This window comes from Lissotriton helveticus, chromosome 5_1, assembly GCF_964261635.1.
Source record: "Lissotriton helveticus chromosome 5_1, aLisHel1.1, whole genome shotgun sequence".
NCBI lineage: Eukaryota > Metazoa > Chordata > Amphibia > Caudata > Salamandridae > Lissotriton > Lissotriton helveticus.
Window position 1 is genome coordinate 469,012,122 of NC_136065.1, and position 15,711 is coordinate 469,027,832.

Below are 15,711 nucleotides of genomic sequence, written 5' to 3' on the forward strand. Positions count from 1 at the left end.
AGTAATACCAAGGCCTCACAGTTTATGGACACAATTGGGTCCTATGCTCTGATCCAGTATATTTGGAATATTTGGAAAGCCACACATGTAAAGGAGCAACCCCTCAATCACGTTAAGACTGTCCGGCCTTTACGTGAACTGATCATAATTTAATTGCACTGTTTATATTATGGAGTGCAAACAAATCGGTTAGCCATAAATCTGTATTCAAATTTACAAGGACTTGGAAAAAGTTTGATGCAGAGCATGTCACAGTAAGAATAGCCACTTCGTTAATGGAAGTACTGAGCTGCCAGTCTGACAATGGATTCATAGTTAATAAATAGCTCCAACAATACAAGATGAAGGCAAGAAAGAGTTATTGATGTAAGGCCAAACATTTAGTGGCACATAGACAGAGCTGGCATTTGATATGGATAACCTGGGCCCAGCCCCAAGGCGGCAAACATCAGAGGGGCGAAAACGACTGTTTGCATAAAGGTCATGCAAATAGCAACACACCCTACTACCTTGGCTCCAGTGATTTCACTTAAAGTGCTTTTAATCGTTTTTAACGTGCTGCAGTAACTGCTTTAGCTCGCTATCAGACCCCCAACCTTGCCTCTTATCTACCTTTCACCCCCCTCCCCAACAAACAACTTAGAACCAGTCTGAGGGAGCCAAGTTGTGCGTGATTCTGGTGAGCTGGGGAAGGTGCGGAGATGTGAATTCTGAGGCAAGTCACTGCCTCAATGTAGTCAGCCAAGGATTGACCTGTGAAAAGGGGCTGCTGCCCTATTTTTGGTTCACCAGCAACAGTGAGAGCGGCTGTTTCACTCCACCCTGAGCAGTATTGGAGCAAGGGCTGCCAATGCATATAGATGCTCTGCAATAAGAGAAACTTCTGTTAAGTAAAGCAAAAACGAAATGGAAAAACAAAAAAAAGCTACAATGGAAAAGATGTAGCCATCCATAACAATTAGGAATTTATTAAGACAATATAATGGAAGCAATAACAAACTATTTGGCTACTTCCATTTTAAATTGCTAGAATATATATAGGGAAATATGTCGAACAATAAAGTCTTCCATGCAATCCGATTGCATCTCAAGTAGACCTTCCCAGGGTTCTGTAATGAACTGTCAATATACTTCTCTGTAAAGATTCCGAAGATTTATGAGGAAATTTAATCGGATAGGAAAGCTCTGACCACTTCTGACGGATTAGATTAGATGGCAGCGACAACCATGAACCAGGCCTCTTTATAACATGGTGGGAGAACAGGAGATGAGGAAAATCATGCTGGAAATGAAGGAATGGTCTTCAGGTGATACAATTCCTATTTACCTTTTACAAAATTGTGCATTGACCATTGCTCCGTATGTGACAACAATGATTAACCTGTTGTTAAGCAGAAGTATGTTTCCACCGGATTGGAAGAAAGGCGTGGTAGAGCATCCTCTGAAGAACAGTTACACAGATAGTTGTATGTGGGAGAAATATAGACCAGTCACCTTGCTACCACCTATGAGGAAAATCACAGAAAGAGCAGAATGCAAGTAGGTGTGAACTTGGCAAGAAGGCGACTGCTTGGATGAATGGAAGAAAACAAGTTACTTACCTGTAACTTTGGTTCCCCAGTATTGGTAACTTTCATAGATTCCCATGCTTTGTATCATTCCCCGTCGTCGGAATGGGAGCCTCGGTAGTATAAAAAACCATAGAAACAAAAGAGAAACCTAGGCCTCATCTCATTTTGTATTCTATCCACCTCTTTTTGTGAAAAAGAGACCAAACTTTTGCCAGGACCAATCAGAGCAGCCTCACCCTCTAGAACCTTCCTGAGAGAGCTCAGAGCCTCAGATTTTCGTAGCCGTTGTGCAAACAGCCACTAACTCTGTAAAAGGATGAGCTTTCCCAGGGGAGGTGGGCGGGCGCATGGGAATCTATGAAAGTTACCAATACTGGGGAACCAAAGTTACAGGTAAGTAACTTGTTTTCTTGCCCCAGTATTGGAACTTTCATAGATTCCCATGCTTTGTATCAGAATAGCTAGCAGTACAGCACCATGAACACATTTTGTAAATACATGGCATCACATAACCATAGAAAAATACATAAAGTACAGTAAAAACAAACAAAATGTGCTCACCAGGATGGAGGGATCGTAGGGAAAGCTCACCTCTCAATGAAACAGATTACGCAGGACTGCCTGGCCAACAGCCGCATCATCTCGTCCTGCAGAATCCAGGCAGTAGTGTTTCGTGAAGGTATGAGTACTGCTCCACGTTGCTGCCCTGCAGATGTCTTTAATGGCAACTCCCGAAAAGAGAGCCACAGATGAAGCCACCGACCTCGTGGAATGTGCACGGACTCTGCCGTCCAGCGGCTTGCCCGCTTCCTGATGACAGAATTGAATCGCACTGGAGATCCAGCGGGAAATGCCAGTCTTTGCCAAAGGCAACCCCTTACGAGGTGCACTGTAGGACACAAACAACTGAGTAGACTTCCGAAAGGGACGTGTGCGCTCCAAGTAAAACTTTAAGCACCGTTGAATGTCCAAAGAATGGAGCGTACGCTCCGCAGGTGTAGAAGGATGTGGAAAGAAGGTTTTCAGAATCACCGGTTCATTCAAGTGGAACTCAGATGGCACTTTCGGGATGAATTTGGGATTCGTCCGAAGAACCAGACCTTGTTTAGTAAATTGCAGGAATGGATGCACTATGGAGAGTGCCTGAAGCTCACTCACTCGTCTAGCCGATGTTAGAGCTAAGAGGAGTGCTAGTTTCCAGGAGAGGAACTTTAAGTCTGCCTTGTGAACCGGCTCAAACGGAGCTTTCATGAGTTGAGCCAAGACAATCGAGGATGCTTCGAACTCCGGCAAGGAGATCTTCTCGATCGTTAGGGAATACATTACCCCGCGGTCGAATGGGACTCAGTCCGCTCCTAGTCGGAAGTGGGCGGCGGATCTGGCTGGCTTCTTTACCACAAAGATCAAGATGATACAGGAGTCATTTCCATCGCGGCCGGAGGCTGCTCTGTCTGGCCCTGATGCTGGCTCTGTCCCATCGATTTTCGCGGGACCTATTCTTTCTGATTTCCCGCCTTTATCTATGGCCTCCTCCTTGGCTCTGCTCGCCAATCTTAAATCTGGGTCACCGCTTGATCCATGCCCGGCCAAATTTTTGGCGAGGATGGCGGAGGTAGTCAACCCGTTGGTTAACCCTCTCCTGAATCGCTCCCTTAGCCTAGGTGAGGTTCCTGTGGCGTGGAAGCGGGCTATGGTCATTCCTTTGATTAAAAAGCCCGGTCTGGCTCCTGAGGTCTTGGCCAATTATAGGCCGATTTCTCTTCTTCCGGCCTTAGCCAAGACCCTGGAGAAGCATGTTCACAGCGTGCTTTCCAATTTTCTGGAAACCAACGACCTGCTTCACCCTACTCAGTCGGGCTTTCGCCCTAATCTGAGTACGGAGACGGCGCTGTTGGAGGTCTCTGAGGCCATCAAGGAGATGCTAGATCTGGGTGGTAGAGCGATGTTGATCATGCTCGATCTGTCGGCGGCCTTCGACACCGTCCCCCATGGGGGTCTCCTCTTAAGACTTCATGAGATCGGTCTGAGGGGGACGGTGTTGAGATGGTTTACATCTTTTCTAGCTGGTCGCCGACAGTCGGTCTGGGTTTCCTCGGCTTCCGCCGAGATGCCGCCATTGGGAGTCGGAGTCCCGCAGGGCTCGGTATTGAGCCCGACTCTGTTTAACATCTTCATGACCCCATTGGCGGCCCTGGCGGAGTCCTATGGAGCCCAGATCGTATCCTACGCGGATGACACCCAGCTGCTCTTCACCTGCCGGAAAGGGGAGGATTTTGACGGAGAGAGTATCTGTGAGTGCCTTGGGGCTGTTTTCAAATGGCTCCAACTAAACAGCCTCAAGTGCAACTCAGATAAATCGGAGGTACTCTTCTTCGGTTGCCAATCCGACCCGGACTGGCAGATGTGGTGGCCGACAGACATGTCTCCTCCGAGCCAGTCGTCGCAGGTAGCAAAGAATCTGGGGGTCAAAATTGACAACGGTCTGACCCTCAGATCTCAGATCCTCACTCTTACAGGCTCGTGTTTTGGACTTCTCCGCATGTTGCGGAAGTTCTTTCCGCTGCTCTCAGAAGATCACAGGAGGATTGCGGTCCAGGCCTTGATTGGTTCAAGATTGGACTATGCTAACATCTTATATCTTGGCCTGCCCGAATACCTCCTGCAGCGGATGCAGGTGGTCCAAAATGCGGCGGCTCGCGCCATTTTTGGCTTGCATAGGCGAGCGCATGCTTCTGGCCTGCTACAGGCACTCCATTGGCTGCCTATCCGACAGCGGATAGTTTTTAAAACTCTGACCCTTGCCCATAAGGCCTTTCACTCAACTGGGGCTAAATACCTGCAGAAGAGGCTCAAGCAATATTGCCCGTCGCGATCTTTGAGATCTGGATCACAGCTTCTTGCCGTTGTACCCCGTGTGAGGAAGGCTCGACTGGGAGGTCGTTCCTTTATGCTTCGGGCTCCTCAGCTTTGGAACTCTCTGCCTTTTTTGCTACGAAGCAACTCTAATTTGCTATCTTTTAGAAAGGCCCTCAAAACCTGGCTGTTTGCCTCTTTGATTTTACAAAACAATTAAAATTCTTTTTGTGCTTCCCTCTTTATTCTTTATGTGTTATGTTTGCTTTTAGGATGTCAATAAAGCGCCGGGACACTCACTGAGTAGCCGTGCGCTATAAAAATCACAAATAACATAACATAACATAACATAACAAGGTTGAGCTGCCACACTGGTGGAGGAGGACGAACTGGCGGATACATCCGGAATAGGCCCTTCAAGAATTGTTTAACCACCCTAGAGGACCATAAGGAAGGACCTGCCGAACTGCGTCGAAACCTTGATATGGCCGCTAGATGCACCTTTACTGATGAATGTGCCAAACCAGACTTAGCCAGAGATAGCAAATACGGCAGCAACTGATGAGGTTGGGAAGTGTAAGGATGGAGACCTTCCCGTTGACACCACAAGCAGAATCTCTTCCATTTTGCCGTGTACGTCTTGTTGGTACTTGGTGCTCTGGCATGAGCCAAGACCTCTCTGCATTCTTGAGACAAAGCTAGATGACTGAATTCTCTGTGTTCAGGAGCCACGCCGTCAAGTGGAGGGATCTCGGATCCGGGTGGAAAACCTGTCCCTGACTCCTGGACAAGAGGGACGGAATGGGCCTCAAGTGAATTGGAGGAGCTTGGGAGAGTCGCAGCAGTTCTGTGTACCAGAATTGTCTGGGCCACGCTGGAGCAATTAGAATCATCCTGCAGGGTTCCGCCTTCATTTTCTTGAGAACTCGAGGAATGAGGGGAATGGGAGGAAAAGCGTAAAAGAACGCGCTGTACCAGGCCATCGAAAGAGCGTTCCCTAGGGACCCCCGATGGTGAACCTTGCTTGCGTAGAACCGGCATTTGGCGTTCTCCGGCGAAGCAAAGAGGTCGATGGTCGGCATCCCCCAAACTGAGAACACTCCGTCGAGAATGGATTGATTCAACTCCCACTCGTGAGTCACTTCCGTCTGGCGACTCAAGGCGTCCGCCTTGACATTGAGAGTTCCCGCCAAGTGCTCGGCTCTCAGAGTGATGTTGTTGTGAATTGCGAAATCCCAAATCCGTTGAGCTTCTGCGGACAGAGTCTGCGATTTGGTGCCTCCTTGTTTGTTTACATAGTGCATGGCCGTCGTATTGTCCGTCCGGACCAGCACTGAGCGATTGCCCACTCTGGGTAGAAAAGCTTGCAAGGCCAACCGAATGGCTGTCAGCTCCAGGAAATTGATATGGCACTGCCGCTGTCCTGGACTCCAATGGCCACTGACTTGAAGCTCTCGGAGCACTGCACCCCAGCCTTCCAACGAGGCGTCCGTGGTCATCACCATGGGTGAAGGAGAAATCCTGAACGTTAGGCCTTGGGCGAGATTGCTTTTCTGAAGCCACCATTCGCTCGCTGTTCTCATTGCTGATGTTACGACAACCCTGTCGTCGAACGACCCCTCTGCTTGGCGCCATTGCTTGTCCAGCTCCTCCTGTAGAGGACGCATCCTTAGCCTGCAATGCGGTACTAATGGTATGCAGGAGGACATCGATCCGAGAAGGGATTTGTATTGGCGGACCGATAGGACCTTGCTGCGGCAGAGTAGTTGAGCCGAAACCATCAATTTTTGTTGTCGCTCTTCTGAGGGACGAGCCGTACAATGCGTGGTGTCCAGCACGGACCCCAGGAATCTTGCAGATTTGGAAGGCAGGAGGACTGACTTGTGTTCGTTCAACTGAAGGCCCAGGCAGCGGAACAAATGGAGGCAAGTAGACACGGCTTGCGAAGAGACCTGGAAAGATGGTGCCTTGACGAGCCAGTCGTCCAAGTAAGGGAAAACTTCGAGAGATTGTCGTCGAAGGAAAGCTGCCACCGGTGCCAATACTTTGGTGAACACTCTCGGTGCCGATCGAAGGCCGAACGGAAGCACTTTGAACTGGAAATGGCTCTTTCCCACTGTAAAGCGAAGGTATTGTCTGTGAGCTGGGTGTATTGGAATATGGAAATATGCGTCTTCTAAATCCAGCGACGCCAAGTAGTCGCCTGGATTTAAGAGAGGAAGAATTTCCTGGAGAGTGACCATCCTGAAGGAGAGCTTTACGAGATAGGTGTTGAGCTCCCGAAGATCGAGGATGGGACGCCAAGTGTCTTTCGTCTTCCGCACTAGGAAGAATCTTGAATAGAACCCCCGGCCCCTCTGAGAGAGCGGGACCGGTTCTATTGCTCCTTTGAGGAACAACTGGTGGGCTTCTAGATGTAGTAATCCTAGATGTCCTGAGCGGATGGCGCCCGGAGCTCGTGTTGGAGGAAAGTCGTGAAACTCCAACGTATGGCCACTCTTCACGATGTTGAGGACCCATTGGTCCGATGTTATTGACATCCAACTGTCCAGACAAAGGGATATCCTGCCCCCCACTGATGTGATCGGGAGGGGAGGAACAGCAGGTAGAGCCGGGAGGCCGCTATTGTCGTTTGGTGTTGTCACGGCCTTGTCGCTGTTGACGGCCTCGCGGAGGGTTGCGAGAGAAAGATGCTGATTGCCCTTGTCGCTGATTCGAGTAATTGGGTTTATATGACTGGGAAGACTGCGAGGAAAAACGTTGTTGGTTTCCTCTGTAAGATGTAAATCCTCTCCCTCGTGCGCCCCTAAAGGGGACCTTGCGATAGGTGAGAGAGCCCAAGGACTTTGCTGTGTCTGTGTCCTTCTTGATATTCTGTAGGGTATCATCCACATGCTTCCCGAACAGCATCTCCCCATCAAAAGGGAGGTCTAGGACTCTGTTCTGGACCTCCTGACGAAACCAGGTGGCCTTCAGCCAACCCTGACGCCGTAAGACGGCGGAGCCGGCCAAGGCCCGGAAGGCCGTGGAAGCAATGTCCATTGCGCAGTCAATCACTTCTGCAGACGATTTCTCTCCTTCCGCCAGCACCTTCTTGGCGTCCTCCTTAGTGGGCTCAGGTAATAGGTCCACGAAGGGTTCCATGTAGCACCACATCTGGCGGTCGTAACGGCCTAAGATGGCAAGGGCATTCGCCGCTCTAACCAGTAAGCTGGCCATAGAGGAAAATCGTTTTCCAACATTATCCAGACGTCTGCCGTCTTTGTCCGGAGGAGTGGTCAACGGTGTGGACGGATTCTTTGACTTGCTTTGTGCCGCCTGAGAAATCACCGAGTCAGGCTTTGGCTGACCAATAAGGCAAGCTGGACTGCCTTCAGGAGCTTTATATTTCTTCTCCAGCCTGGGGAGGACTGGAATCACCGTGGCAGGACTCTGCATGATCTTCATGCCCTCCTCCCATACATGCTCTATAATGGGAATAGATTTGACAGAGCGTTGGTGTTGTTCCTTAAAGTCATAAAGGAAACATTCCGATTCCTCTCTTGAAATAGGTAGTCCAAACCTCTTAGCAGCCCGTTCCATCAGACGATGAAAACCCCCTATATCCACCGGAGGGGAGATGGAAGTGTCACGACCAGCAGCATTTGGGTCTTGCGGGTCATTGTCCCCCTGATCCGGGTCAGGGTCCTGTAAAGGATCCATCAAGGGATCCACTGGAACAACCTCCTCATCTGAAGAGGTATCCTGATGGGCATCGGGCAGTGGTACGGGATCTGGTGTGGGAACCCGGGCCAAAGGTGTCACTGGCGGTGGTGTGGAGGGTACCACCGGAACACTAGTAGCCGGCTGCACTTGCGGCTGTGGTGGAAGTGGAAAAAACGTAGTCTGTCCGGAAGGGTCTGACGGAAACCTTTTACGATAATCCTGAAGCATGTCCTGAAGATCCGAAATGAGAGAGGAGGGCATGGCTACCATGCCTTGTCCCAAACTCGGCGGATGTCGCTCTTCCACAACATAAGGATGTAGTTGTTGGCCACCTGCCTGGTCGAAATACTCCTCCGTGTCCGTCTCCTGCAACTTTACGTTCAAGTCCGAGGGACTATAGGCAGGTCCATAATTGTCCTGAAACTCATCCTCGTCAGACTCATCATCTAACAGCATTGTCGGTAGATGGGAAGAGACTCGTCGCGGAGACGTCATCTCCGGCGTGATTTTCATTCTCTGAACTGGAAAATGCAATTTTTGGACCGTCGACGGTCTCGTCGACGACGCCGTCGTCGTCGGAGCATCAGTTACTGTAACCGTCGACTGCACCACAGCCTTCGTCGACACAATCCTCGTCGTCGATGGGACCACCGTCGACGGTCTCGTCGACGAACTCGTCGTCATTATCATCGTCGTCGACGTGGAAGCCGTCGTCGTCGACGTCGTCGACGTAGTCTTCGTCGTCGTTGCGGCCGTCGACAGCGGCCTGCTAGTCGTCGTCGACGTGGAAGCCATCATCGTCGACGAGCTCGGAACCTTGAACGTCGACGAAGTCGTCGTCGTGGACACCGCTACCGTCGACGAGCCCGTCGACGGAGCCACAGAAACAGCGGGAACTTTAGCCAAAGTCACAGTCGTCGACGTACCTGGTGTTCTCGTCGTCGACGGACGCTGTTTTTTCTCCGGCCCAGATCCTGAAGTGCCAGTAGAGTGTTTATCACTGGGCTTGATCTTTTTGGACGGAGGAGAAAGGATCACCACCTCCTTTTTGTCCTTTAAGGCTGGCACCACTGCTGTAGCCTGTCCCTGCCTCTCCTTTACACTTTCGTGAGGAGATTGAAGGGGACCAGCCCTCTCAGACCTGTCAGAGATCTTGTGAGGGGCTTTAAGAGGGGGCTCAGATGTCGAAGAACCAGGGGGAGACCTACCCCTCTTCTTCGATCTTTGCGAGGAAGCAGCAGACACGGAATCCTCCTCATCCGAAGAGAGCACCTCCTTGCGTGTCTTCATCTTCTGAAGCCAGGTAAGTAGCCGGCCTTCTCTGTCCCGAAGAGTCTTGTTCGAGAAAGTCCTGCAGATCTTGCAGTCTGTGGCCTTGTGGTCAGGATATAAGCAATAGATGCAATTATCGTGCTTATCCTCCACAAAAAGACGTTTTTTGCCACAAGAGGCACAGGACCTGAATAAGGCCTTCTTCTCCTTGTCAGACATGACGATTTGAAGCAGAAACTTGAAGAAATAAGTAGAAAAACAGTGAAAACTGAGCAGAGCTCAGTGGAGACTCCCTAGCACAACGTGCGGTAGAAAAATCTGAGGCTCTGAGCTCTCTCAGGAAGGTTCTAGAGGGTGAGGCTGCTCTGATTGGTCCTGGCAAAAGTTTGGTCTCTTTTTCACAAAAAGAGGTGGATAGAATACAAAATGAGATGAGGCCTAGGCCTAGGTTTCTCTTTTGTTTCTATGGTTTTTTATACTACCGAGGCTCCCATTCCGACGACGGGGAATGATACAAAGCATGGGAATCTATGAAAGTTCCAATACTGGGGCAAACTAGGCTTCCAGGCTGGCAGAGGAACGGAATCAACTATGGCTCTTACACTGGATGGGCCGTGCCCAAATGTCAATAAAGGGGATAGTGGTGCACCGATTCTGTTGAATCTGTCTGCAGCATTTGCAACTGATCTGGTCATGACTGAGTGCCGCAGGGGCCTAGGGCGCAAAAACGGTGCTACGTTGGTGTATCTCCTGTCTTAGAGAACGGATCTTACACAGTGATGTCAACTCTCCTGCACCTCAACGTTGCAGGAAGTTTCCTGCGGACTGTCTCAAAGGTGACCTTTATCACCTACTTAATTAAATATAAACATTCAACTATTCCTGGCACTTATTAAATTCTTTGGCTTCATGGTAGTATCCTAAGCAGATGACAGGCAACTGGATTGTGAGACAAAATGCACCTACATGAGCGGGTAATTTAACAGCATGCCTCACTGTAGTACACTACTGGATGTCCTATACCTTTCTGCAACTTAACAGTAATAAAACGGAACTGTTGGTGATGGGAAACAGAACGACCAGATTGAATGACTAGCTGAGGCCTAATTGCATGGAGCTAGTTCCTGTGATAGTGTCTAAGGTAAAAATCACTTGATGTCCAAGTAGATCAACATCTGTAAATGATTCATAAAAATCAAATGCCCTTACTTTTTTGTATTTTATTCACCGCAGGTAGTTGAAAAAAATCATGCCTTTTATATCAAAAAGTATACATAAGTAAGCATAAGCAAATCGTATTGGTGTGTTTTTTATCCAAAATGAACTAATTTAATAAACTATATCTGGCTCTTCCAGAATCTTCATTGAACACTTTACAGCAGATTCCAAATCTGTCAGTTATAACATTATGTGAACTATGGAATATGGAGACGGTTTCTCAAGCAAGAAGGGAACTGAACTGGCTTCCTGTAAGACAAAGAATCCTGTTGTTTATTTTTGGGGCACTGGTAAAACGACTTTAGCGATCGATTCAACTGATATAAACTTAATAGAGATCTCAGTTTCAACTCAAAACTTTCATCTGTTGGTCCCAGAGTTAAGAAAGCAAGTATGAGCGGCACAGCTCTTCCATATCTGGGTGCATACTTATGGAGCATCCGCCTGCTTCAAATCAAAGCCACAGGTTTGTAGGTGGGCTTTCTGAAGGTTATGCAGACCTTCCTATTTTGTTAGTTTCAAAGAAGAGTGTGGCAGGTTTAAGTCTTTGACTTGTGTTTAGTTTGTCTATAGAGCGTCAAGATTCCTTAAGGTGATTGTAGTCCTTTAAGTTTTGTTTTGTTCTGTACAAAAGTACTATTCACTTTCTGGTGGAAATATGCTACTCTTAAAAAGGTACATGTAGTGTCTCACAAAAAAAGGATACAGTTGCACAAACAGGAAAGTTAACAAAAGAGCTTGCAATGTACATTGGAACATTCATTGTCTCTTTCTTTCTCTCCCTGGCGCGCTCTCTCTCGGTCTCCAAACTACATCCTCCATAGTCCAATCACAAGTAAATGGATAGCTGATCTTTAAATACCCTTCCTGAGCAAAAGCACAACACTGGCCAATTTAAAGCCCTCTTACAATTATCCAAAGATGACCAACCTCAAGTGAATGTATAGCAAATTGCCAGTGCTGCTGTAACATTTCTGAAATTTACTGAATCTACCAAAGCAATGCACCGCACGCAAAAACACCACAAAGCTCAGCTCTCCACAGCCCGACCACATGCAACATAAATGCACGGCTCACCAGAACTCAATCAATTTCAACTGATATCTCACCTGTGGCCCTCCAATGACAAAACGCCCACTGGGCTGAAGGTGGTAAATAGTCTCATCATCCAGATATTTTGCAGGTACCACATATTTGATGACTTGCTCTTTCAAGGCTTGTCGCATTTCCTCCAAGGTGATTGTCTCATCGTGCTGAACTGAGACCACAATGGTGTGCACCCGAACCGGGATTGTAGCTCCATCGTCCTGAATATACTGTACAGTGACCTAGTGGGTAAACAAATAAATCAGTCACCCACTTGTACAACTATTACTATTACCTGCAGTGGGTTTTACGGAGAATTCACAATTTCAAGGAACATCACTTATTTAACTGGTTGGCAGGCAGTGTAGTTTAGCTCTGCTGGTAGGCTTATGGGAGAAGAGAAAAAAAAGTATCCTACAGATCAAAGTGACAGGGTTGTTTAGACCAAATCACAAAGGTTCTCCTTGATGAGTGTCAACTTTATGTACTAATCAAATCATCCAAACATACATCTCTTACATTCATACCTCATGCAAAACCAAAGTACCACAAAAAACTTAGAAATATATATATATCTTCAATCACACTCTCTATAATAAAAAATATATCTGATATATTTCATAAAAAACAGAGAAGATCCTAGTAAGACACGATAATCTGTCATTTGACATACACATCCACTAAATATGTCAGTAGATATCCATGAATCTCTTTTGCTAACATATGAAGACGCCCAGTGCCTATAGACTGCACTAAAATTTGTTTTCGTCTACTCATTTTGGTGGGGGTGAAGGTGTGAAGGTGTCATGCTGACACGCATCGGCCATGGACTTTTGTACTTTGCACCCATTTGTTTTAATGCAATGTTCATCTACAGGAAAAAGGTTTGAAAATTACTCTGTATCGTGCACTGAGTGATTTTGGACTCCCCGTTGGTGCCACCGTACGACCACCATAGAGGACTAGTTGAAGTTGAGATAATTACATATACATATGCACGGACGCACACACCAAACTTCTTCAGGACTGTAACATACGTGGATCCCCCAAATTTAAAAAGCAGAGCAATTTCAAATCTATCTTGAAAATAACAGAAACAAATATGACATTGTATAACAGGTTGAAATCTATATATATATTGGTATTATATGTATAGTTGCATATTGATCAAACGGAAGTTACATACAGTTACAAAGAGGTCATATTGGTTTCAATTTTTATCTTGTATATAAAATCGCTCTGCTTTTTAATTTTGGAAGATCCACATACGTGGCAGTCCTGAAGAAGATGTATGTATTTATGTGTGCATGTGCATATATACAATTTTCTGTTGTAACAATTTAAACAATGTGCCTTAAAAATCTCTTCTATGTTTATGATTTTAAAGTGCACGTACTCTTTAAAAGTCATGTAATGGAGGGGGTGGTCATATGACCAAGACCACGGACGTGGTCGAAATGCGTCGTCCCGTCCAAAAATAACCTGCTGAACTGACCAAGTGGGCTTCTGTGGGTCTTTTGTTCTGGATTTGCATTTCCTTGGAGATTATATATATATATATATACATATATATATATATATATATATATATATATATATATATATATATATATATATATATATATATATATATATATATATATATATATATATATATATATATATATATATACACATATATATACACGCACACACACATATACATACACACACATTGAAAAACGCTGACAATGTTGTTTAGTACAATTTGTAGGCACTAGGGGCCATTTGTATCATACTTCCGTTTAGCGAATTCCAAATAGCGAATTTTAAGGAATCGCTATTTGGAATTCGTAAAACGGTATGTATGTACAAAATCGCTTTTCAATAGCGATTCCTTATCATTCCTAATTTGCGATTAGCAAATTGCTAATCGCAAATTACCCATTCATTTCCATGGGCCAGGAGGCCCATAGGAATGAAAGTGCAATTTGCGATTAGCAATTTGCTAATCGCAAATTAGGAATTTTTTCAAGGGTGCAGGGGTGTCTCAAGAACACCCTGCTGCACCCCTGAAAAAGACATTTGGGGGCATATGGCGCACACACATGCCCTAAGGGCATGTATGGGCGTCATATGGCACCTTTGGTTTTTTTGTAAAAAAAGCTTTTTGAAAAGAATTCGCAACTTACCACCAACTAGAAGTTGGTGGTAATTTGCGAATCCTTAATGGCAATTTTTGAATATTTTTTGTTTGATACATTGCATTTAAGGAATCGCAAATTTTGCGATTCCTTAAGTGCAATCGCAAAATAAGGAATAGCAAATTTTGCAATTCCTTATTTTGCATCAAACATGTTTGATACATACCATTTATCTCATTAGCATTCGCAAAGGCCGAAATTCGCAGGATTTCGGCCTTTGCGAATGCTAATTAGCTTGATACATATGGCCCTAGGTGTCTTCATATTTTGCCAACAGAGTTTCATGAATATCTAGTGACCTGTTTAGCAGTTGTGTAAAGTATCTAATGATTGTTTTAGAAGATGTGTAAAGTCAAATGACAGAATACTGTGTCTTACTAGGATCTTCTCTGTTTTTTTATTAAATATGATTCATATTTTTTATTATAGAGACCGTGAATAAAGCCATATACATTTTTCTAAGTTCTAGGAACTTTGTTTCTGCCATATTGTGAAGTATGAGGTATGAATGCAAGAGATGTATAGTTGAATGATATGATTAGCATGAAAGTTGATAATCATCAAGGTGAGCTATGTGATTTGGTCAGAATCTTGACAATGATAAGTTTGCGAAGACACAATGAAACCGCATATCAGAAACTCACACATCACATCAAACTCCTACCACACCGGACATACTGCAATATCACAATTTCCCAGATAAGTACACAGGTCCACCTGTAATCATTCTGGACAGTGAGCACACTGAAATGCCACGTGTGGCAGTTGCACACAAATATATATCAAAGAGTGTTCATCTAAAGTGTTTTCTCTTGTTACAGTAAAACCAATGTGAACAAATGATCTCATCATGCGCTTACAGCAATCGGAAAAGCGACAGATTACACTGCAGATAGCCATGGGTTGGGCGTGCTGGTTTTCAGAAAAGGGAAGGGATACCAGAAACAATATGTAGAAAGGTACAGCCAAGCAAATCAGTTTGGGATTCTGTATGATTAAAATACTTTATAATACTCCACCTACACACAGCAAGAGCAAAGCCAGCACAAGATTCCCATCACTCACAATGAACAGGTACATCAAGTTCAGCAGCAGTTATGCTACCCCTCGGATACATCAATTACAGCACAAGCATAAAAAATGCAAGCATGCCTTGAGAAACCCCTCAGTAAACATCATCAGAGTAGTAGGTCACCATAAATGAGACATTCAATAAACATTAAACACAAGAAATTGTGAAAACCTTCAATTTGCAGGCAGTCTATTGGCCTCCCCTGTGCTGATGGAATTAAATTTACAATAGCTTTTATGAAATTCATAGTTAACTTTGCTGTCCGCATCTTCGCTACAATTGTGCTCCCCACAGACCTTCCGAGTAGAGTATTACACCTATTAGATCTCAACATCCCCTCTGCAAGTGGAAGGACCTAGTGAGCCCCCACGTAGATCTAAACACCTTAAAAAGGCACTTACACAGCATATTCATTATGACAAGACTAAAGTCAACTTTATAATTGTGTAGCATTTCCTAAGCCACCTGCAGCTTGTGGATAAATAACACGTGTTCAGATCGATTTAGCAAAAAGAAAGGACTTTAAGCATGAAAGATCTTTAAGTACAGCAAAACAATGCTTTGTTTGCATGAAAGATCACCTATAGTGCAAGACAGGCCGACTTAAACGTCACCTTAATGCCTGGAAAGTGAAATTCCTACAAAGTAAATGTCGATAAAATATATATAGATCCCACCAAGCCAGAGGGTGCTTTTTTTCTGATTGCAAATGCATGATCAGATCCACTAAAATGCCTTTTGTCACACTGGA

General features: G+C 45.6%; 1 protein-coding gene across 1 annotated transcript in view; it reads right to left on the reverse strand.

Moving 5' to 3' along the window:
- Positions 1 to 15,711, reverse strand: part of LOC144754670 (S-adenosylmethionine synthase) — a 135,675-nt gene that overhangs the window by 25,511 nt on the left and 94,453 nt on the right. The window contains exon 6 of the mRNA XM_078642756.1: positions 11,729 to 11,947. Coding sequence (XP_078498882.1) covers positions 11,729 to 11,947 — 219 coding nt within the window. The remainder of the gene's footprint in view (positions 1 to 11,728; positions 11,948 to 15,711) is intronic.